Source organism: Ictidomys tridecemlineatus, chromosome 6 (genome assembly GCF_052094955.1).
Source record: "Ictidomys tridecemlineatus isolate mIctTri1 chromosome 6, mIctTri1.hap1, whole genome shotgun sequence".
Classification (NCBI taxonomy): domain Eukaryota; kingdom Metazoa; phylum Chordata; class Mammalia; order Rodentia; family Sciuridae; genus Ictidomys; species Ictidomys tridecemlineatus.
The window spans coordinates 25,672,281-25,697,558 of record NC_135482.1 but is presented as its reverse complement, the minus strand read 5'-3'; the positions used below and the strand labels follow the sequence as shown (position 1 = coordinate 25,697,558).

General features: G+C 32.0%; 1 protein-coding gene across 1 annotated transcript in view; it reads right to left on the bottom strand.

Moving 5' to 3' along the window:
• The window catches only part of Eea1 (early endosome antigen 1), a 114,844-nt gene that overhangs the window by 51,267 nt on the left and 38,299 nt on the right, over window positions 1-25,278 (bottom strand). Inside the window, exons 6-11 of the mRNA XM_078053025.1 lie at window positions 22,437-22,476; window positions 21,477-21,590; window positions 20,611-20,732; window positions 18,335-18,490; window positions 14,097-14,213; window positions 515-853 (exon numbers count right to left, since the gene is read on the bottom strand). Coding sequence (XP_077909151.1) covers window positions 515-853; window positions 14,097-14,213; window positions 18,335-18,490; window positions 20,611-20,732; window positions 21,477-21,590; window positions 22,437-22,476 — 888 coding nt within the window. The remainder of the gene's footprint in view (window positions 1-514; window positions 854-14,096; window positions 14,214-18,334; window positions 18,491-20,610; window positions 20,733-21,476; window positions 21,591-22,436; window positions 22,477-25,278) is intronic.

Here is a 25,278-nt window from a genome sequence, read left to right as displayed (position 1 = left end):
AATTAATTATAGTAGCTAAAACCCAGTAAGTACCTACCATGTACCAGGTACAATGCATTCTAAGTATATGTGTTAATTCATAAATGCTTCACAACAATGCTGTAAAATGGATATTAACTTTTGTTTTCTTAAGGGAAATTGAAATTGAAGAGTATGAGATCTGATATTACTAAGAAATATAGAAAATAAAGAAGAATTAATTTTTTAAATGATAGTTTTTTTAACATGAACTATATTATGATCAATAATTTCATTATATTTCTCCTCTAACTGGGTGTAATACAATTCTTTCTTCAGCAACTTTTCTGACAATTTCTAAAATATTAATTTTAAAATGTATTTCTTTTCCTAATACTTCTAATTACTACAATATTATCTTAGTCAATATTACAAATATAAAACAGTGAAAATATTTAAGAATTATTAAATATTAACTTATGGTTTTGCAATTGGTCTGCATGACTAAGAAGAAACCATAAGGAGAATTACAATAAATAAAACTAATATCACTTACTTGATTAATTTCACTTTGGAGTTGTAACCCATGCTGCTCCTTTTCTTCTCTCTGTTGCTGTAGCTGTTTCAACTCTGCCTTAAGATGCTGGTACTTAGTCTCTACTTCAGATAATTCTTCTTTGAGCTTGTGGGTTGCCTCTCCTTTTTCACTTAGTTCTGCCTGTATCCTCTGCAGTGAGGTTTCAGATGCAGATAACCTTGACTGAAGCTGTTGACAATCTAGGTCTTTTTGATGAAGGGTTGCCTGTATATTCTTTTTACTCACAGATTCTTCATTATATTTCTCCTCTAACTGGGTGTAATCCAATTCCTTCTTCAGCAACTTTTCCGACAAGTTCTGAAATATCAATTTAAAAATGTATTTCTTTTCCTAGTACTTCTAATTATTCCAATATTGTCTTAGTCGATATTACAAATATAAAACAATAAAATATTTAAGAATTACTAAATATTAACTTGTGGTTTTATGATTGGTCCACATGACTAAACTCTACTAATACAACATAAGAATTGCCATGAAAATATTGACACAAAATGAAAACACTACTGGATTCCTAGCCAGGAGTGGTGGCACTTGCCTGTAATCCCAGCAACTCAGAAGGCTGTTGCAGAAGGCCAGCCTGGGCAACTTGGGTAGGCCCTTTCTCAAAACAGAACACTTTTTCACAAAAGGTTTGGGACATAGCTTAATAGTAGAGCACCCCTTGGTTCAATCCCCACTACTGCAAAAAATAAAATAAAATAAAATCTAACGGATTAATTGGGGTATGCAATGTAGAATCAAGAACAAAAATCACATAATTATTGCAAGAGCTGCAGAAAAAGACTGAAAAACTTCACGCTCATTCATGTTAAAAACACTAGAGAATCTAGGGATAGAAGAAACTTACTTTACCATCATAAAGGTTATATTTGACAAAACCAAAGTCAACATCATACTGAATAGAGAAAAACTAAAAATATTTCCTCTAAAATAAGGAGCAAGACAAGGATGTCCACATTCACCACTCCTATCCAATAGAGTTCTTTAAACTCTAGCCAGAGCAAGCAGGCAAGAGAAGAAAATTAAAGGGATATAAATAGGAAGTCCAACTATTTCTGTTTGCTAATGACATGATTCTATACCTTCAGGACCCTCTCTCCCGCCCCCAAAAAAAACTCCCCCAGAAGACATCTGATTTTATAAACAAATTTAGCCAAATACCAAGATACAAGATCAACATACAAAAATCAATAGCTTTCCTATACTCCAAAAATAAATTAGTTGAGAAAGAAATTTTAAAAACTATTCCATACACAATAACTTTCATTTGAATTAAAAAATTAAAACTTATTTCAAATAATTTCTGTTGGAAGAAAGATAACAATATACTATGCCAATTCTGATTCTGGATTAGCAATTTCATGGTTAGAAAGAGCTTTAGCATAAGAATATCATCTATTGCTCTAGTAGGCTTGATCATATTGATAGCATTTTTCTTCTCTTCTTGACAAAAAGACCATTTTTTAGAGCTACCAGCTAAGACTAATTTAAATTTCTTTGTAGAGATATAAAAATAATGATCTAAAGATTTCACTTACCTGCTTTTTATTTTATTCAACACTGTCAAGTATAAACTATAAAAATAATACCTTCCAAAGAACTATATCAACCAGTGTATATCAAATGTCAAAGACTGGTCTCAGTGGTGGTGTTACAATTAATATTGAACATTTTAAGTCAACTGATTTACACATAAAACATAGATCAGAATTTTAACTCACACCTTTGAGAAAAATAGCCAAGATAAGAAGCCACGATAAGCACCTTGATGAGTCAATCAGTGGATATTGGATTATATGTTAGTGTGCTGGAAGGGGAAAATACAGAAATAAGGACAATCAAACCTCCTTACCCTAAATAGACTCTAATCTAAATGAAACACACACACCAGAAAAAAATAAATAGTCTTCCTATAATGCACAAGCAAAAAATGGATTAATAAGAGCTATGGATACCAGCTCAGTAGCAGAGGTTATGGGTTTGATTTCCAGTACCAAAAATCAAAACAAACAAGAATTAACATAAAAACTTTCTTAAATGCACCACTTATAAAAAGAAAAAAAAATGAGCAAAATTAGATTGGGCTAGCTAGTACGATCCTTAAAAATAACAGTTCGTCCAGGGTGATGCATGCCTGTAATCCCAGCAGCTCGAACTTCAAAGCCAGGGGCTGGGGTTGTGGCTCAGTGGTAGAGCACTCACCCAGCACGTGTGGGCTCTGGGTTCAATCCTCAGCACCACACAAAAATAAATAAATAAATAAAGGTATTGTGTCCAACTACAACTAAAATATTTTTTTTTTTTTAAAGAGAGAGTGAGAGAGGAGAGAGAGAGAGAGAGAGAGAATTTTTAATTTTTTTTTTTTTTTTTAAGTTCTCGGCGAACACAACATCTTTGTTGGTATGTGGTGCTGAGGATCGAACCTGGGCCGCACGCATGCCAGGCAAGCGCGCTACCGCTTGAGCCATATCCCCAGCCCCTAAAATATGTTTTTAAAAAAAGAGTTCAAAGCCAGCCTCAGCAAAAGCAAGGCACTGAACAACTCAGTGAGACTCTGTCTCTAAATAAAATACAAAATAGAACTGGGGGTGTGACTCAGTGGTCCAATGCCCCTGAGTTGAATCCCTGGTACCAAATTTTAAGAAAAAGAAAATAATAGTTCAAGCTTGGTTTTGAAAATGGTAAGAGGAATTAAGGAATTAGTGTACACGGCTCATGCCATCTGCTTAATACAAAAAGACACAAAGAAAGGGACATTTAAATTGCAAGTGGGTAAAGAACAAATCCTATTACATCAGGGAGAGTGATAAGTCAAGGGAAAGGCAAAAGTAAAAGTTCTTGAACATTGTCTGAAAAAAAAATAAGGGATGTAAATTATCATGTAAGAATACACCATAGAAAAGCGGTGTCCAGAGAGAAGATACATATGTATAACATAAAATAAGAGACAAATTTAAAAGAAGAGAAAACAGGAGAGGGCAGCAAATTAAGCCAACAGAAATACTCTTTGACCAAGTAAAAGAATCAGAATAAAGAGACAAAACTGAAGGACTAGAGAAAAATTTATACTTTAGATTCAACTAGAAAATCTTTTAATAAACATTTCCTTTGTGTTACTGGTTAGTGACTCCAAATATTTCTTTACATAATTTTACATTATTTTTGTTTAGAAAAATAGCATTTATTTTTTAATTCATAAATTAAATTATCTATTCAGTGATCTAAACATTTCTTTTGTAAATAAAATTCTAAGTTATTGAATTTAATAATGAAACCATGCTCACATATATGGAGGGTTTGCATGGTATATAATTTTTAAATATGGTACAAAAATTAAGGCTAGTAATGAATTATAAGTCCTCTTTCCTAAAGGCTCACATATAAAGTAACCAAGTAATTCCACCACGTTCTACACACCATTCAGACAGTTTTATTCTTTAAGAAGCAAAAATATGACAATACCAGTGACTATTCAAACTTCTCTTATTCTAAAAAATTAGTCAAAATTATCTGTCTAGCTGGGTGTGATAGGCATCTGTAATTCCAACTACTAAGGAGGTGAGGGAGGATTAGAAGTTGAAGGCTAGCCTAGGGGACCCTGTCTGCATGGGCCTGTATGAGCCTAGCAATCCAGGGGAAAGTTAGAAACTGAGAGCATTTCGCTCAGGTGAATAAAGGTTAGAGAGGCTGGAGAAAGCTGGGCTCTCCCCAGCCCCACAAATCCTGGAGCCTGGGGATGACTCCTCCCTAATCCAGCATCCTGCCAAGTCCAGTGTCAGCCCAGCAACCAACAGGGATCTCCGGGTCTCCAATCCCCAGTCTTCCAAGCTCTCCCTAGTCCCCAACCAGGCCCATTGCTTGCAGCTATATGGCCAACCCGCAGGTCTCAGCACCTGGTCATGATCCATGATATAGAACAGTCCTCTGACACAGGCACCCAGAACCCAGCCCTCAGGACCTCCTGGTAGAGAATTCCCTGATCAGAAATTCAAAAGGGTGGGGACAGAAGTGATCTAGTTTGGAGACTAAATCAGAGACCAGGAAATCTAGTGTCCTCCGGCAAGATAAGGGGATAAGATCAGGTTCCTACATCACATGTGTGAAACCTGAAGCAGATGGGGTGTAATCTTCCAATGTGGATAGGCAATTGCTATACCCTGCCTCCAGTACTAACCCTCCCACCCTAGAAACCCTCACTATCCTGAGGATGGAGCCGCCATCAAACTCCAGACGACCCCACCTATCAACAGAGAAGGGAAGCTGCAATTGTTTGTTTTTCCATCAAGATCCTTTCTCTTTCTCTCTCTCTCTCTCTCTCTCTCTCTCTCCTCTCTCCTCTCTCCTCTCTCTCTCTCTCTCTCTCTCTCTCTCTCTCTCTCTCTCTCTCTCTCTCTCTCTCTCTCTCTCTCTCTCTCACACACACACACACACACACACACACTCCTCTACCATTTTGGAAATCAAATATTTTTCATGCATCAATTTACTGAGGTCTGGGATGTCTGAATAGTATATTCCAGTTTTGTTGTGTATTCTTTCATTTTTACTTTTTAACTTTTTCCTTTTTGACTTTATATATACTTTTCCTCTCACTCATCTGTTTCCCTGAATTTTCTTTCTTGCTTTTCTCCTACTAACGGCCAACCTCTATTAATTCTTCTTTCATGCTTCCTATAATAATTTTTTACTTCAATCTTCTCTCCTCCTTCCTCATACACATCACATTCTACACCACTTCTGTTCTCTTTGTTCGCTATTAGAAATTGTAAACTCCTTTTGCAAAATTACTATTTATATTGTAGAGAATAACTGAACACACCATTTCTGTTTAATGTGAAAAAACTGTAAAAATCTTACTAGGAGCTATTTGGTTTAAGGCTGTATATTGTTTTCATTTGGGTGCTGTTAATATTGGTCTCCCCTTGAAGGTGAAGTTCTGGAAACCTTCAGGGACACTATAAGTATACAGGGTAGACACTGTACTGCCTCAGATATACACTGCTAGATGGGAAGTTACACAAACTACATGAAAAAACAAGGGAATAAGGCACTCCAAATAAACCAAGATGGTCCAATAATAGAATCCAATGACAACAAAGTAGAAGAAATGTCAAAGAAGGAGTTTACAAAATACATAGTTAAACTGATCCATGACATAAAGGATAACGTAAGGAGTGAAATCAGAGATAAAATTCAGGAAGTAAAAGATCACTTCAAATAAAGAAATAGAAATTCTGAAAAGCAGAAATCCATGAAATGAAGGAATCAATAAGCCAAATTAAAAATTAAATGGAAAGCATCACCAACAGACTAGACCTCTTAGAAAACATAAACTCAGGCAATGAAGACAAAATATATAACCTAAAAAATATAAAGTTGACTATGCAGAGAAGATGGTAATAAACCATGAAGAGAACTTCCAAGAATTATGGGATAACACCAAAAGATCAAATTTAAGATTTATCATGATGAATGAAGGCACACAGATACAAACCAAGGGAATACACAATCTGTTCAATGAAATAATATTAGAAAATCTCCCAAATATAAAGAATGATATGGAAAATCAAATACGAGAGGCTTATAGGGTCTCAAATGTACAAAATTACAACAGACCCACATCAAGGCACATTACAATGAGAATGACTAATATACAGAACAAGGATAGAATTTTAAAGGTTGTGAGAGAAAAATATTAGATCATATATAAGGGCAAACCAATTTGGATTTCAGCTGATTTCTCAACCCAGACCTTCAAAACTAGGAGGAACAGCTGGGTATCAGAGTGGCACAGCCTGAAATACCAGTGGCTTGGGAGCCTGAGACAGGAGAATTGGGAGTTCAAAGCCAGCCTCAGCAACTGCAAGGCATTAAGCAACTCAGTGAGACCATGTCTCTAAATAAACTACAAAATAGAACTAAATAATATTATCAATAATTTAGACTTAACAGACATAAATGAAATATTTCACCCATCAATGAGCAAATACATTTTCTTCTCAGCAGCATATAGATCCTTCTCTAAAATAGACCATATCTTATGCCACAAAGCAAATTCTTAGTAAATACAGAAAAACAGATAATATCCTGCATTCTGTCAGATTGTAATGGAATGAAAATAGAAATCAACAATAAACTAAGAGAAGCTACTCTAAAACCTGGAGACTAAATAATGTGCTACTCAATAATGAATGGATAGAAAAAAAATCAACGATGAAATAGAAAATACTTTGAGGTAAATGAGTACACTGATACAGCATATCAAAATCTCTGAGACACTATGAAGGCAATGCTTAGAGTTCATTGTATTGAGTTCATTCATTAAAAGAATAGAAAGTGAATGAATAAATGTCCTAACATTACATCATAAAACCCTAGAAAAAGAAGAACAAATCAACACTAAAAGTAGAAGACAAGAAATAATTAAAATCAGATGAAATCAAAACAATTCAAAAGTTGACAAAACAAAAAGCTGGTTCTTTGACAAAATAAAATTGATAAACCCTTAGCCATGCCAATGAAGAGAAAGAGAATACTCAAATTACTAAAAATTGTGATAAAAAAGGAATAATCACAATAGACACTACTGAAACACACAAGATAATTAGAAACTATTTCAAAAATTTATTCTCCCAATAAAATAGATAATCTTAAAGATTATCTATTATTTCTAAAGACATATGACCTACCCAAACTGAATCAGAGGACTTACAATTTAAACAGATCAATTTCAAGCAATGAAATAGAAGATGCCAGAAGACTACCAATCAAGAAAAGCCCAGGCAGACAGATTCTCAGTCAAGTTCTACAAGACCTTTAAAAAAGAATTAACACCAAATTATTCCATGAAATAGTAAAGGAGGAAACACTCCCAAACTCATTATATGAGGTTAGTATTACCCTGACACCAAAACCAAACAAAGACACATTAAGGAAAGAAAACTTGAGACTAATACCACTGAAGAACAAAGATGCAAAAATTCCCAATAAAATTCTAGCAAATCTCATACAAAAACATATTAAAAAGATAGTGCACCATGATCAAGTGGGGTTCATCCCATAGATACAAGGTTGGTTCAAAATATGGAAATCAATAATCATAATTCATCACATCAATAGACTTAAAAACAAGAATCATATGATCTTTTAAATAGCTGCAGAAAAAGTAATTGACAAAATACAGCACCCCATTATGTTCAAAACACTAGAAAAACTAGGAATAATAGGAAAATACCTAAACACTGTAAAAGCTGTATATGCTAAACTCAAGGCCAACATTCGTTGTAAATGGAGAAAAATTGAAAGCATTCCCTCTAAAAACTGGAACAAGACAAGGATGCCCTCTTTCACCACTCTATTCAACATAATCCTTGAACCTCTAGCCAGAGCAATTAGAAGAAGGAAATTAAAGAAATACAAATAGGAAAAGAAGAACTCAAATTATCACTATTTGCCAAAACATGATTCTATATTTAGAAGATCCAAAAAAATCCCACCAGAAAACTTCTAGAACTAGTAAATAAATTCAGCAATGTAGCAGGATATAAAATCAACACCCATAAATCAAACAGAGATAAATCAAACATCTCTTTCAGTGATGAATCCACTGAAAGAGAAATTAGGAAAACTTGGTAGTTTTCCTAATTTCTCTTTCAGTGGATTCTTCTTGCTAAGGATTGCTTTGGCTATTCTGGGTCTCTTATTTTTCCAAATGAATTTCATGATTGTTTTTTCTATTTCTATGAAGAATGTCAATGGGATTTTAAAAGGAGTTGTAGTAAATCTGTATAATGCTTTTGGTAGTAAGGCCATTTTGACAATAATAATTCTGCCTGTCCAAGAGAGCTTGGGAGATCTTCCAGTCTTCTAAGGTCTTTTTCAATTTCTTTCTTTAGTATTATGTAGTTTTCTTTGTAGAGGTCTCCCCCCTCTTTTGTTAGATTAATTCCCAAGGGTTTTTTTTTTTTTTGAGGCTATTGGGAAGAAGAAGAAAGAAAGAGGAATCACAATATAAGACCTTAAACTATATAACAGAGCAATAGTAACAAAAACAGCATGGTATTGGCACCAAAACAAATACATAGACCAATGGTACAGAATAGAACACACAAACATAAACTCACATAAATACAGTTCTCATACTAGACAAAAGTTCCAAAAATATTCATTGTAGAAAAGATAGCCTCTTCAACAGATAGTGCTGGGAAAACTGGAAATCCATAGGTAACAAAATAAAATTAAACCCCTATCTCTAACCCTGCACAAAACTCAACTCAAAGTGGATCAAAGACTTAGGCAATAGAACAGACACCCTGAGCCTAACAGAAAAGAAGATAGGCCCAAATCTTCATCATGTCAGCTTAGGAACTGACTTCCCTAAGAAGACTTCTTAAGCTCAAGAAGTAAAACCAGGAATCAATAAATGAGCTGGAGTTGTAGCTCAGTAGAACACTTGCCTCCCAAGTGTGAGGCACTGGGTCAAAGTCTAGCACCACATAAAAACAAATAAAGGCATTGAGTCCATACACAACTAAAAAATATATTTAAAAAAAAAGAATAAATGGGATGGAAAATCAAACTAAAAAGCTTCTCAGCAAAGAAAACAATCAATAATGTGAAGATAGAGCCTACAGAATGGGAGAAAATCTTTACCACACACACCTCAGATAGAGCACTAATCTCCAGGATATATAAAGAACTCAAAAAACTTAACATCAAAAAAACAAATAACACAATCAATAAATGGGCTAAGGAACTGAACAGATACTCACAGAAGAAGAAATACTAGTGGTCAAGAAAGATATGAACAAAATATTCATCATCTTTAGCAATTAGAGAAATGCAAATCAAAACTACTCTAAGATTTCATCTCACTCCAGTCAGGATGGCAATTATCAAGATTACAAACAATAATAAATGTTGACAAGAATGGGGGAAAAGGTACACTCATATATTGCTGGTGAGACTGCAAATGGGTGCAACACAATGGAAAGCAGTATGGAGATTCCTCAGAAAACTTCAAATGGAATGACCATTTGACCCAGTTACCCCACTCCTAGGTTTATACCCAAAGGACTTAAAATCAGCATACTACAGTGATGCAGTCACATCAATATTTATAGCAGCTTAATTCACAACAGCTAAACTATGGAACCAACTTAAATGCCCTTCAACAAGATAGAATGATGTGTGTTAATGCAAATATTATTACATTCTATATAAAAAAACTTGAGCACCCAAGGATTTTGGTATGGGGCAGGGGTCCTGGAACTAGTGTCTAATGGATACAGACAGACCATTATATACACAATCTTTGCTTGATTATATGGCTGTCTATTTCATTTATCAATATCAAATCATGTTTTTTATAGTAGTTTAGTATTTCAAAAATACCTCACTGATGATAAATATCCACCACATGCAAATTGCTATTCTATTTATCCTAGTTGGTTTCCAAAGGGTGGAAGATTTGTTGTGACTTCAAAAAAATTAAAAATAAAACTAACACACAAAGATAAAATAAATTGTTATATAAAACTCTCCTATACATAGTTTGGCAGGTGAAAAAAAATGGGAGAGATGCAGAGGTTTACTAGAGAATGGTATCGCCACAGAGGAAGTTTTAAACATCAACATCAAGAGTTGATAGAAAAATGGGTAATAGCAAAGCAGTAAAATTATTTAGAAAAGTGGGTGAGGTTCCTGATCAGTTTCAACATGTATGTAGCCTACAACTCTGCAAATTTACTTGTGGGTATATAACATAGGAAATTTTTTCACAATGCACAATACTGATACATGAATGTCCATAGCAGTAAAATTTACAGTAGCAAGGGAAAAGAAAACTCTGAAAAATAGGAGATAAAAATGAACCACTTCTAATGCATACCAAAATATAATACAGCTACAGAAGAAAAAATACTCATAATTGAGTTATAAAATGAACTGACCACTTTTTTTGAAACATTATTTTTCTTTGGAAAGAATGACAATTCTACCAATTACTTGAGTAGAAAGATAACCTGTCAAATCAAGGAATATAAATGGTAGAATTTAATGCCAATATTAAAATTCAGGCTTTTAAATGAAGTTTCTAATTTATGGAAACTTGTGTCCATCTCTATGAGCTTGACAGCTTCCTCATGCTGAAAGCCTACCCTAGGAATGATAGTGATACTGATAATATGATTGTGTTTATATTGTACAATGAAACATATCAACATGTGAAAGATCTGAGTATCTCAGTGAACAAATATTTGCCATGTGACTAATGTATGATGCACAGCAAAAGATCCATTCAAAAAGCAAGATGAACCAATAAATTTTAATGTTACAGGGTACAAAAAAGTATACTCTACCCTGGGCTCAAACATTGCAATTAAACTTTGAGAAATTATCACTTATCAGACTTTAGTACAGTATCAGATAAAAATAGCTACAATTATCTCACAAAGATATTAAAACATTCTACCCTTTTCCAACTACATATGTGTATGAGACTAAATTTTCTTCATATACTTTAAACATCATGACAGACTGAACATACAAGCATAAGTATCCATCCTAAATTAAACCAGACATTAAAGAGGTTTGTAAAGATTTCACTATTCTTACTGAATTCTTGTGTTTTAAAAAATAATCTTTTTTTCTAAGAATAGTTATATTAATATTTATGAGTTGTTTTTAAATAATAATGATTGCTAATTTTTCTTTTTAATTTATAATATATAAATATCCATTGATATAACTTCCTCTTAATCCCCTGAAAAATAAGTTCTTTGTAGTCTTTAATAATGTTGTGAACATAAAGAATGCTAGCCAAAGGCACAATCAATAAATTATTCTCAATCTCAGCAGTAGCATCTTAAAACAGTATCTATTCTCTCACATTGTTTTTGAGAATCAGCAGCTAAGTGTGTGATTCTGCCTCAGAGTCTCTCATAGGGTTGTAATAAGCTATGGACTAAAGTTACAGATTATGAAGACTTGACTAGATTTGAAGGATGTGTTTCCAAGCTCATTCACATGGCTGTCGGCAGGAGGCTTAATATTTACAAATAATTGTATTTATCTCTTTTTTCCTTACTATCATTTTCTTTTTCTTTCTTGGCTTTCCCATTATAGTTCAACAAAATATTAGTTTTAAGTTATTAAGCAGAGCCAACCTTCAACAAATCTTTGAATAAAAGAGTTTAATACTCTCTACCACAAAAAAAAAGTAAAGACATGGGAAAAAAGTTTTAATACCAATAATCCCTCACACCATAATTAAATATTCACTATTAACCTTCTATAAAGAAACAAGGCAGAAAATATTAATGTTAAAAAATACAAGGAAAAAAACAAAGTTGGAGGTCTCACACTTTCTAATTTCAAAACTTATTATAAAGCTATACTACTCAAAACACTATGGTTCTGACACAAAGACATAGAGATCAGTGTAATAAAGAGACCACAAATAAACTTTCACACATCTAGTTACTATGATCTCAATGCTGTGTCCTCCTAAAAAGCATACTTTGAAAGCCTAACCCCTAAAGAGATGGTATGAAGAGGTGGGGTCTTTGAGAGGCGATTAGGTCATGAATAAGATAGCGCCCTTATAAAAGAAGCCTCAGGGCTAGAAATGTAGCTCAGCAGGATGCAGCTTGCTTCACAAGCTCAAGGCCCTAATTTCAATGTACCACCACAGAAATAAATAGATAGATAGATAGATAGATAGATAGATAGATAGATAGATAGATAGATAAGGTACTCAGGGAGATGAGTCACCTACCAAATATCAAATCTGCCAGTGCAGATTTTGGATCTTGGACATTCCAGTCTCCAGAATAAGGGGAAAAATAATAGTTTATGTTAATCATAAACTATTCAGGTTATGGCATTTTGTTATTGGAATGCAAAGACAATGCCAATAGCCAAATAATTTTTATCAAGAGTGTCAATGGGGAAAGAACAGTCTTTTCAACAAATGTTGCTGGAGACAGATGAATATCAATGTGCAAAAGAATAAAATTGGACCCTTACTTTACACCACATACAAAAATTAACTCAAAATGGATTAAAGACCTAAACATGAGACCTAAAACTATAAAACTCTTGAAGGAAAAAATTCATGATAAAATTTCTTGGATACGACGCTCAAATCATAGGCAACAAAAGTAACCATAGAAAAACTAAACCAAGCTGAAATTTTAAATTTTTGTACATCAAGAGAAGAAAAGACTGAAAAGGCTTTGCAAATCAAATATTTGATAAGGAATTGTACTTGCAGCAAATTATATATCTGATAGAAGGTTAATATTCAGAATATATAAAGAACTCTTACAACTCAGTAACAAAAAGGAAAATAGCTGGGCACAGTGGCACATGCCTGAGGCTGTGCTGAGGCTGAGGCAGAAAGATCACAAGTTCAAAGCCAGCCCTGGGCAATTTAGTAAGATTCTGTCTCAAAATAAAAATTTTTAAAGGCTGGGGATATAGCTCAGTAGTGGAGCATCCTGGGTTTAATTCTCAATACTACAGAAGAGAAAAAAAACATTAAAATTTTATAGGCAGCAAGCACAAGAAAAGATTTTCAGGATACTATTGAATAGAGAAATGTAAACTAAAACCACAAGATTCTACCTTACACCCATTAAAATAGTTATTCTCAGAAAAATAAAATTAAAAGAGTAACAAATATTAACAAGGATGTGAAGAAACTATAACCTTTGTACACTGTATAAAGGAAAAGGGAAAGTAAAAAGGTAGTGATTTCTTAAAAAATTAAAAATAGAATTACTATATGATCCAGCAATTTCACTTCTGAATGTAATATACATGTATATGTATTGTGTGCGTTTAACAAGAGTGTCATGACCATTCAATGAATAAAGGGCATTCTTTTCAATAAATGTTGCAGGGGAAAATGAATATCAATGTGCAAAAGAATGAAATTGGACCCTTACCTTACACTATATACACAGACACACACATACACATGCACAATAGAACTGAAAGTAGGGTACCAAAAAGTATCTGTATACCTACATTCAGAGTATTATTCAGAATGGTCCAAAAGATGAAAGAAACCCAAATATCCATCAACAGAAGAATGGATAGTATGTTAAATACAAAGAACGTTATATTATTTAGCATTAAAAAGTAGATTCTGACACAGTTACATGGATGAACCTTCAGGACATTTTATTAAATGAAATAAGATAGTCACAGAAAGAAAAATACTCAATGATAACACTTTCAGAAATACTTAGAACAGCAAAATTCAAAGAGATAGAATGGTGGTTGCCAGGAACTCAGAATGGGACTACTAGAGAGTTGTTTAATGGTTATAAAGTTTTGGTTTTGCAAGATCAAAAGAATTCTGGAGATTAGTTTGTACAACTAGGTGAATATATTTAGCACTAAAATATATACACACATACACACTCACATAGAATCAGACATTTTGTTCTATCATATAAATAAGATACACAAAACTAAAATTTAAGACATAAAATCAATTAACAAATATATGTAGCTTTAAAATCCTCACCTGATTTTTTTGTGTTAACTCATGAACTGAACCTTTAAGGTTTTGTAATTCCTGCACATATACAGCAACTTCCTGGGGACCTTTGGCAAGTTCACTCCTTAACTGGCTTATTGTAGCCTAAAAAAATAAAATAAAAAGTAGAGCAAACTAAATTTAAAAAGGAAAGAGAAGTACACAAAGGTTTTAAGATTATCAATTTTTTGTTGTTGTAGTAGTTAAATTGAAATAACACTTGGAACCTTCAAGTTGATTCTTTGTCCTATCACCCTCACAATAACATTACATTATTTTGGGCTTGAAATTAAATTTAAAATTTTATCTAACATGTACAACACCATTTATCTAATAATACACAAAATGAAACGGTGTCTGAGGTAAGCATCAAACAGCAAACTTCAGTTCACTGGTATGGAAACTCTATACTTCAATCCTCTTGAATTTAAAGAGGATAAGCAAGTTATGTCTACGTTTTTCCTAATTTCAATAACATGAGTTTTTCCTTTTAAAACAAGTAAATATAAAGCATGAACATATAATAATATAAGAGAAAGTTAGTTAAACAAAGATCCTGAAAATATAAACTTTCTATATACTAAAGCTCAACCATTTGAAAGACCACCTACTGCTTGGTTTCCTGAAAATGATATTAACAAAAGAGATCTGTATTTCTTGTAATGCTTGCTAGTTTTACTTTTCACATTCTTAAAGTTTGTTATTTTCATTGTCTCTATTCTTTATCACTGAATAAACTTTATAATAAGGATGAGACATATTTAAATTGAGATTTTGATTGTGAGGGAGGAGAAGAAAGTGAGTCATAGACTTTCCCTTTTCCTATTGTAAATTATGAATCATTTTAATATTTTACAATGATGATGTGACATGTTTATATTTGGGGAAAAAATAAACCTAAAAAAGACAAAAATGTCAAAGGAAATAAAATACTCTCTTCTTTCAACTTCCCCATGAGTAAAATTCAAACATCTCTGCCCTTGCCACTTTAAATTTTCTTCCCACTTAACAGGCCAACCTCATTGGTACCTTGGACTTCACTTAGAACATGCCATAACTTCTCAGGAATCCTCACTCCCAAGGATGCACCCTCATTCTTATTTACTCCTTCTCACTCATATCCTCCTTGAGATGGTCCCTGACCATTCTAAAACTGCCCCATGTTATTCCTAATTTCCCTACTGCCCATATCCTGCATTTTCCCCCTTCTTCATAGCACATGTTCATTACTTGTCTATAATGATTGGTTTACTTAGATATTGTTTGACTTTCACAAAAGAATATCAACCTTATGAGAGCAGACATTAACTTATTCAGTGCTATATTCCCCACACCTAAAATACTTCCTGCCACTTAGCATGAATCCAAAAAATACTTCCGAAAGGAATGAGTCATTATACCTCCAAAGATTTAGTAGATATTTATTCCCATTGAAACAGTATATTAGTCCCTATAAAATAGTTTGCAGTTCCTTGATGCTATATTATTCAACATTAAATTTTTACTAAAATCTTTAAATTACAAAATGATTAAGAAACATTTCAAACAAACTTTCTGCTCATTGTTTTAGAATTTAAATTATGTGTTTACTATTATAAGTAATCATTTTACATTGGTTGAAATTTTGCTGATTAACAAAACAAAAACAAGCATGTCTTTGAAGATATGAGATTGCCTTAAAATACAAGAGATTGCCTTAAAATACAAAACTGCCATATGACAATAGAAAGTTAGGTTAGCACTAATATCAAAAAGCCTCCATAAACACATTACCTCAAATTTAAGCATCTCCATTAGAAAGCACAAAAAAATAATAAAATGATGGATGAAATGTGGAACACAAGACTGACAAAATTATACATTGAATACACAATAAAAATGTCCAAACATACCTTAAAAATTGATATCTTAAATTAGCATACTTAAAAATATTTAAATACTCTTTTTAATAGCTAAAATATAAACAATTATTCCATACCTATATAAACATTCTTACTCTTAAAACTAAGATGTAAATGAGTTTATTTGAAAGACAGATAAAATTCTTTAAAAATTATTTTGAATAAAAACCACACCAAATATAAATGGAATATAGCTGATATTTTCAATGATGCAAATTTTTAAATACTTTTGAAATCTTTAAATTCTCAATTTCTAATCTATAAAACAGCCAATTATTAGTTGAAAACCTTTAGAATAAAAAATATGCTTTTAAAAATATAAATACAAAGTCAACTAATTCTCAAGGTTTATGTCCAATTAAAGTAATAAACCTAAAGACATTTAATAATGTACACTACATTATATATCTTCATCCCCAACTAGTAATACTAGTCAAATAAATCCTTACATCTTTAGCTTCTTGAATTTCTGTTAATCTGTTTGTTTCTGATGCCAATATTGAGATTCAGTAAAAGCAATGTCCATAATAAAAATTTTTCTCCTAAATTCTTTAAATGCATAATGACCAACCCACTTGAGAACAAATAGGACTGAATTTTAATAAATTAAAAAATATATGACACATAGTCAAAGTAGAAACTAAAAAAATGGAGTTATAAACAAATAAGTGAGATGAAGCAATTAGACAATAATTTTTCATATGCAAATGGAGTAAAATACAGCTCAAAAATATTTTAAACTGTTACTCAACACAAATATTACAACATAGAATTTTGCAAAAAAAATTTAAAGTAATAATAATGAATATTAGGACAAGGTTGATGGTACAATTTTGCTTATAAGGCAAACATCAAACCTCCTAAAATAGGAGACAACGTACTCCAGGCTTTGGATGATACCTGGTTTAAAACCCTAGTTTCTTTATATTAGGTACATGACTATGAACAAGTTACTTAACCTAACTGAGCTTTAGGCTCCTCTGTGTAAAACAGATCTAAAACTTAACTAAATAGGGTTTTAAGAAACTAATGAAACCACATTTGTTAAAGTGCCCAACATGGTATCTAAAACCTAGTGATGCTCAAAGAGTTCAATTCTAATAGTAATATTAGCCTGAATGATACTACCACTTCTTAAAGTTATTACAAATATTTTAACATTGCCTGAGGTCTCATTCCTCATTATGTACCTATTACTAAGTAAGTAAAGAATAAATATCTTCTTTGTTTCACGGAAAATATAGTGAAATATTAAATTACCTATTCAAGTACTTAGCAAGACTAAATTTATTTTAAATACCTGAAATGAAAACTTTTTATGAAAACTCCAACAAAGTTAATAAGTAAAACAATTGAGGCCAGGGTTGTAGCTCAGTGGTAGAGCACTTGCTTAGCATGCATGAGGCAGGTTCGTTCCCCGACACCTCATAGAAATAAACAAATAAAATAAAGGTATTGTGTCCATCTACAACTAAAAAGCAAATTCAAAAAAAGAAGAAGAAGTAAAACAATTGATTTTAAGCCATTATCCTTCTTTCCCAGAAACATCTTTTCTATAAAAACAAAACAAATATATTCTTTCCTTCAGTTAGCCCTCCTTTAGGATGAAGGGAGACACTGAATTCTTTCACATTCAAATCTTTTATAACTCTTGTCATAACTTTTTTCATTTTAAATGATCTTCTTTTTGCCTTTTAGATAATTTAATCTAAATGAATAAAAACATAAGTTTGTTTAAAATAGTTCCAAATTAAACTTATAATAATTCTTAAAGTATTTTTCAGGAATATTTTCTCATTACCAAGTTATGTAAGTTTCTGCATATATTTTTACAAATGGAACTAAATATATAAATTTCTTTTCCTTGTTAATATTCTTACTTATCAAGTATATGTATAACTCCATAACTCTCAGCTGGGAAAGGTCTTGTGCTCTAAAAGCAACAACATTTATTTTAAAATTTTAATAATATTTAAAGAAAATTATAAATCAAAAGAGAGTACGAGATATTTTTTTAATTTGAAAATACCAGAGGCAGGCAGATCTAATAAAAATAATTCATATTCGTAGGGCGCAGTGGCGATGCCTGTAATCCCAGGGGCTCAGAAGCTGAGACAGTAGGTTCCCAAATTCAAAGTCAGTCTCAGCAACTTAGGCTAGTTTTATAAGATAAAAGTAAAACATATATGACTGTCAAACCACTATAACTATACACAAATATTTTTCATATCAAATAAAGCAAATAGTATTTTGAAAAGCCACTTGGAAAAATTTCAAATCTTGGTTTTAATCAACAGTATGCACTATCTAAGCTAGTATCATTACCTCTGAGTTAGCATATTCTACTTGTAACTTTTTGCACTCATCTTTGAGTTTTTCAGATTCTCTCTCACGCTCCAAGGTCATATTATCCATTAGCGTTTGAACTTGGACCAATTCTTTCTTTAGCACAGCAACATCTTCTATACCAGGTCTCTGAAGCTGTGAAGTTACACATTTTAATTAAAAATTACAGTAAAAAACTAAAATAATATACATTTTTAGAATGAATTTACTAAAAAGAAATCAAAATGAAGCTAATCCTATCAATTTTTGGACTCTGAAAATTAAACACTGATATCTCTCTCCTAATAAGCCACCTCCTCTTCTCACTCTCTTGCATTTAACAATATTACCACTGAAGATACAATCTAGCAAATTCACAATTATCTTTAGTTCTTCATTTGCTTTCCTTTCCTTCACAAACAGCATACATTGGAAATAATAACAACTTGGTAAATGCTACATGCCTTATTTTTCTATCCTAGGAAACTGGTAATAAAAATGAAAAAGGAACATAGCTCAGTGGTTCAGCAATTGTCTGGCATTCTTAAGGCCATGTGTTAGATCCCCAGTACTACAACAACCAAAAAAAAGGGAACAGATGTAAGAACAAGTAGGGTTTATAGCAGGTTGCATATAGTTGATTCATTTACCCATATATTTATTGGGTGCTAAATTAAGGAACAAAGAAGTCTAGGATAGATTCAAGATTGTTAGCCAGCTGTGGTGACGCACACCTGTAATCCCAGCAACTCAGGAGGCTGAGGCAGGAGGATCGCCAGATCAAAGCCAGCCTCAGCAACTCAGCAAGACCCTCTCTCTAAATAAAATATAAAACAGGGCTGGGGATATTGCCCAGTGGTTAAGGGCCCCTGAGTTCAATCCCCGGTTCCAAAAAAAAAAAAAAAAAAAAATGATTGTTAAGCCTGGGAAGGGTGTTGAAATCTGGTATCAGTGACAGAAACACAGTCATGAAAGAAATATAATGACTTGGATTTTGGATTTCATACTTATTGGGTTAAAAAATTCAGCTAGAAATTCAACTGATAGGATCCCCAAAGCAGGTGATTTTATAAAACTGAAGTACAAGGGAGCCAGGCATGGTGACATATGCCTGTAATCCCAGTGATCTGAGAGGCTGAGACAAGAGGTTCACAAATTTGAGGCACCTTAGCCTGGCAACTTAGCAAGAACCAGACTCAAAATAAAAAATAAAGAGGTTATAGCTCAGTGATAGAGCGCTTGCCTGGCACATGCGAGGCACTGGGTTAGATCCTCAACATCACATAAAAATAAATGAATAAAATAAAGGCATGTGTCCATCTACAACTGAAAATATAAAAAATAAATAGGTCTGAGGATATGGCTCAGTGGTAGAGCACCCCTGGGTTAAATCCCTGAACTGCAATAAAATAAATTTTTAAAAAAAAATTTGGGAAGGAATGTCAGGATCAAATATGTAAATATGAAAAATACTTTAAAAAGACATTATATTTAAATAGAAACAACAAAAATGTTCAGGTAATGTTATATATCATAACATTTTTATTTTAAAAAATCACATGTAGTATACATATGTAGGTGGAGAGTATAGGGAATTTTTATTTCCTTCAGTTTACTCAAAACTTTTTTTACGTTTCAGATATTATTATTTTAATATTCACAATAATATCCAAATTATTTCAATTTTCACATTTCAATGGAATGACTATATCTGTACAAGTATTTGTTTCTCCACCTACTGCCTTCACAAAATTACAATGGCCTAAAATTTTAAAACATCCAATTGATAATTTTTAAGACAAAGAACAGATATTAAAAACTACATAGAAAACAAAGGAAAATAGATGTGTTAGAAAAAGGAATTAGATGATGTCCTTAACTAAACACTGAAGAAAAAAATAATATTAAAGAGAGGTAACAAAACTTTAAAAAAAAAAAAAATATTTCTTCAATTGGGTGTGCCTGTAATCCCAGCAGCTCAGGAGGCTAAGGCAGGAGGATCATGAGTCAAAGCCAGCCTCAGCAATGGCTAGGTACTTAGCAACTCAGTGAGACCCTGTCTCCAAATAAAATACAAAAAAGGGCTGGGGATGTGGCTCAATGGTCAGTGGTCGAATGCCCTTGATTTCTATCCCTGGTACCAAAAAATGATATTTCTTCAGAGTATATATTTCTAAACTTTAATTTAGAAATTTCAAGAACTATTTCCTCACAGTACATTTTAATTTAGAAAGATATTTTAAAAAATGCATTCCAATAAATGGTTTCTAAATTACCAGTTCAGTCTTCAGATCTTGAATTGCAGTTGCCTCTTTGTTTAATTCTTCTGTCAAAAGTGTTACTTTTTGTTCTGCAGCCTCTCGAAGGCTCCTTTCCTCATCATATTTTGACTTTATATCTAAATAAAGATGGTAATAAAAATTAGTTTCATGATATTATCTCTGAAAAAAAAAGAATTTTTATAAATCCCTGTATATTACTCTGCATATCTGTATATCACTCTAATTTCAATTAACATGCTTTAAATAGATATAAATATACACAATAAAATTATACTTATGATTATATAAATGATGAGCTTAAAATAGTAAAATGATTTTGTCTACATACATTCCCCCCAACACTACTAATAATTAGGCATTTTAAAGAATAGTTAGTCACATATAATATTTTACCTAAAAGCATATACTTTAAAAAATACATAGTATGAGCAGGGCATAGTAGCACACACCTGTTAATCCCAGAAACTCAGGAGGCTTAGGCAGGTGAATTGCAAGATGGAGAACAGCCTCAAGAACTTAGAGAGACCCAGTCTCAAAATTTAAAAATTTTTTTTAAAAAAAGGTCTAAGAAAGTAACTCAGTAGTAAAGCATCCCTGGGTTCAATCCCCAGTAGAAGAAAAAAGAAAAAAAATTATCTTCTTTAAATTTCAAGAATAAATTACAAAGGAAAGCCTTTTGAAGGGAGAAGGTGAGACAACAATCATTTATAAAACAACTATGATATTAAATTCCATTCATAACCACCATAGTCTATAACAAATCCTTTATCACATTGAAATATTATTTTTTTCCTAGGATATATAATGGTGAAAATGTAATGAGGCTGATTTATTAGCTAAAAAATTTTGATTCAATTTACCTGCAATTTCAGTTGCAAGTTGGGCTGCTTTCTGTTCAAATAAATCTTTCATTTGCTTAATATTAAAATTTTCTGTTTGAGCCTCTTCTAATTGTTGTTCCAAAGACTGTAGTTCTACCACATACAAAAAAAAGGGTAGGCATTATTTAAATACAATGTTAATTACATATACTAAATATTATTACTTATATCATAATCACTGTCATAGTAAAGACAATCAACATGAGTTTATTATGTAATTATAAGCAGAGTATTTTCATATTTCAAGAATTAAGTACATCTGATTCATTGATGGCACAAATCATAATGTATAAACATAAAACAAATCAAAGAAATCACCTCCAAATAATCTATAAATATTTGTTGTAAATCTATAAATATTTAAAAGTTATATTGACTTCATATTTCATAGTAATTTTCTTATATCCATCAAATGGCCAGATGTAACATATCCTGCTTCTCTGAAAAAAAGTAGCTTTAAAGTAAGATAAAATTAGAAGTGGTTAAGAACATCCAGGTTTTGAAAAAAAATAATCAGTTTAAGCATGCAGTCAATCTAATATTACTTCATTCTCATCAAAAAGAGATTTCATAAATATAATAATAGCTAATCTCAATTAGTCACTGAGCATTCCTCCACATAAAGATAGTTACAAAGATGCTAGTGCCATCAATTTGTTTGGAGAGACAAAGACTGTATAACTCCTTCACATAGACTTCAATTTTCATTAAACAATCATATTGATATAATACTCCAGAAAGTTATTTCTAGTTAACTAAATTATTAAGTACACAGATAACTTTCTAAGTCTAGAATATGACCGTAAACAGAATATGTTTTAGAGCTACAAAGGACAACCACAAAATTCCTTTAGCAAGCATCAAAGGAGAGGAGGGAAAAAAAAGGATAAGAAAGAAGAAAAAGAAAAATGAAAAACTATCTATTCTAAGTAAAGTTACCTGCTGATGAATCAGCCACCAATCCATCAGGTTTAGCCTCCTCAATAAAAACAAAAGACAAACAAATACATTAAAAGAAGACAATACTGTATATTGCCAATGTTAAAAATCTCCAAAAGCTACATGTCAGGTCAAGTAGTAAGATTCTGGTAAAAATTAAAGTCCTTATTCTTCCAGATCTATAAGTGTCATTGGCCGACTAACATAATGACCTACCTGTAGTTCACCAGTTATAAGACAGAATATTTCGAATGTTAATATATATGAAACTGTAATGAATCTGACAATAGATAGCATCCTAAATTCTATAACTTTAGTAATAAATAAATAGGACTTAACCTTCCCTCCAAATGTGACAACTGACTTTTCACACCCCATATGTGACCTCAACTACTGGACTTCAAAATATATAAATCTATGAATTTGATAGACATTTTGACAGCTTAGGCCACAGCAGACAGCACTCTCCAAGATCAACAGCTCAAACTGTCACAGGTCCACACCCTGTTAGCCTTTGAACTTTAAAGTCTCATCCATCAACACTTGCACTGTCCCCTTGCTGCAAGAAATCCAATCATTACAGATCTCTATATTGGAAAGAATCACTCCCAAGACAATGCTCATAAACCTTTATCTTAAATTTTAACTACACTTAACTTCCTATAGACACCTGTTTTCATCATAATTGAGCAATCAGACATTAAAAATTTAGGATCTTACTCACTGTGATTAATGTATCTCATCTACTATTTCCTGTGAAATGTGTTGACATATTTCCCCCCTCTTTAAACACTACGAACCTAAGAAAAAATTTTTTATATGGCCATAAAATGTTTGATTCATGAAATCATACCAAATCATCTCCTTTAACCACATAAAACATCTATAATATTTGAAAATTAACATAAGCCAAATATGTCATCAAACTATCATCACTAAAAATATTGGATTTAGGGGCAGGGGGCATAACTCAATGGTAGAACAATTGCCTAGCATGCACAGGTCCCTGGATTTGATCCCAAAGGTTAAAAAAAGGGGAGTTGGGGGTGCTTAGGGCTGGGTATATAGCTTGCTTTCATAAGGCCCTGGGTTCAATCCCCAGCACCACAAAAAGATAAAGGAAAAAAAAGAAAGGTTCTAAAAGCATAGTTTTAATTTAATAAATCATTCTTAAAAAGAAACAGAAATAAAGAATATATGCCTTAAAGTTTAAGTTACCTCAGGAATTAGGAATAAAATAATATACTACCTTGGCATTATTTTCATACTTCAAAGAATTACATGCATCTCAAAGATTTTAATAAGATATTTTCTAGTAAAGCTTTTTGTTTTCCTATGTATTCGATTCATACATATTGATTACTAAGTTAAATTTTCTAAGTTAAATTTTCTATCAAGGAAATTTTTTATCTTATACTGTGGAAAATTTATTTAAATCTATTAACTGCATAATAGGCATCTCAAATGTAGTAAAATAATTCTCCTCTCTCTTTTCAGGTATAAAAAATAATATATCCCATGTTTGATTAGTAAGTAAAAATATTTTAGATTACTAAAAACCCCTTTAAATAGTAATAAAACTGATATTTTGTTAGTCACTTATTTGTTTCTCTTTCATAGTTCAAATGACTATTCTTAGTGCAAAGACTAAAAGGCAAGAAAAAAATCTGATTGGAAGTCACAACATGCTTAGATAATACATACCGATATTACTATTACTTTATGAAAATATTATAAATATTGATGAGGAATGTCTACTTTATTCTTACAAATAAACACTATATACGAATTTGGAAAAATTCATTATTCTATGATGCTTCCCATAATGGTAGTATAATAGCAATATAATTTTAGCATAAAAATCATTTTGTTAAGTCATTTAAAAACAACTTACAAATAACTGCTTTTGATGCCACCATGATTTTCTTCTGGTTTTTCCTATGTACTATTGTTATGTAGTTAAATTCATACAGTATATATACAGTCACATATAAAATATGCCAGTCAATTATGGACTACATATATAACAGTGGTTCCATAAGAATATAATGGAACTCAAATTTTTTATCATCTAGTGACTTTGTAGTTTATGTAATATCATAATACAATGCATTTCCCATGCGTTGTTTTAATGCTGGTATAAACAAATTTACTATGCTGCCAGTTATATAAAAGTATAGTATATACAATTATATACAGCACTTAACACTTGATAATGAAGATAAGTGATTATTACTAGTTTATATAATTACTACACTGTACTTTTGTTGTCATTTTAGAGTCTACTTTCCACTTTAAAAATATATATATACAGTAATATAGAACCAAGCAGGAAAAAAAAATACAGTAATATAGAGCCAAGCAGTTCCTTCAGGAAGAATTCCCAAAGAATGCACTATTACATGAGAGGAGAGATCCACATGTGTCACTGCCCCTGAGAACCTTCTCTATGAGACAACATACAGAAGACAGTGTCACTGATGCTGCCGCCTCTGTTAAGCCAAGGCTACCTGTGTCTTCATTTTTAACAAAAAAGTTTAAAGGCTAAAAAAGCTTAAAACTTAAAAAAAGCCTTATAGAATAAAGAACAAATACAATGTGTTTGTATTTTAAGCTGTTATTATATGAGTCAAAAAGTTTACCAAATGAATAGTTACAGGAAGTTAATGTATTATTGAAGAAAATTATTTTTGTAAACTTTAATGTGACCTAAGTGTTTACAGAGTCAACAGTAGTATATAGTAATGTCCTAGATCTTCAGATTCACTTGCCACTTAGTTGCTGACGCACCAGAGCAACGTTCAGTACTGTAAGTTCAATTCATACAAGGCAAGAGGTCTAT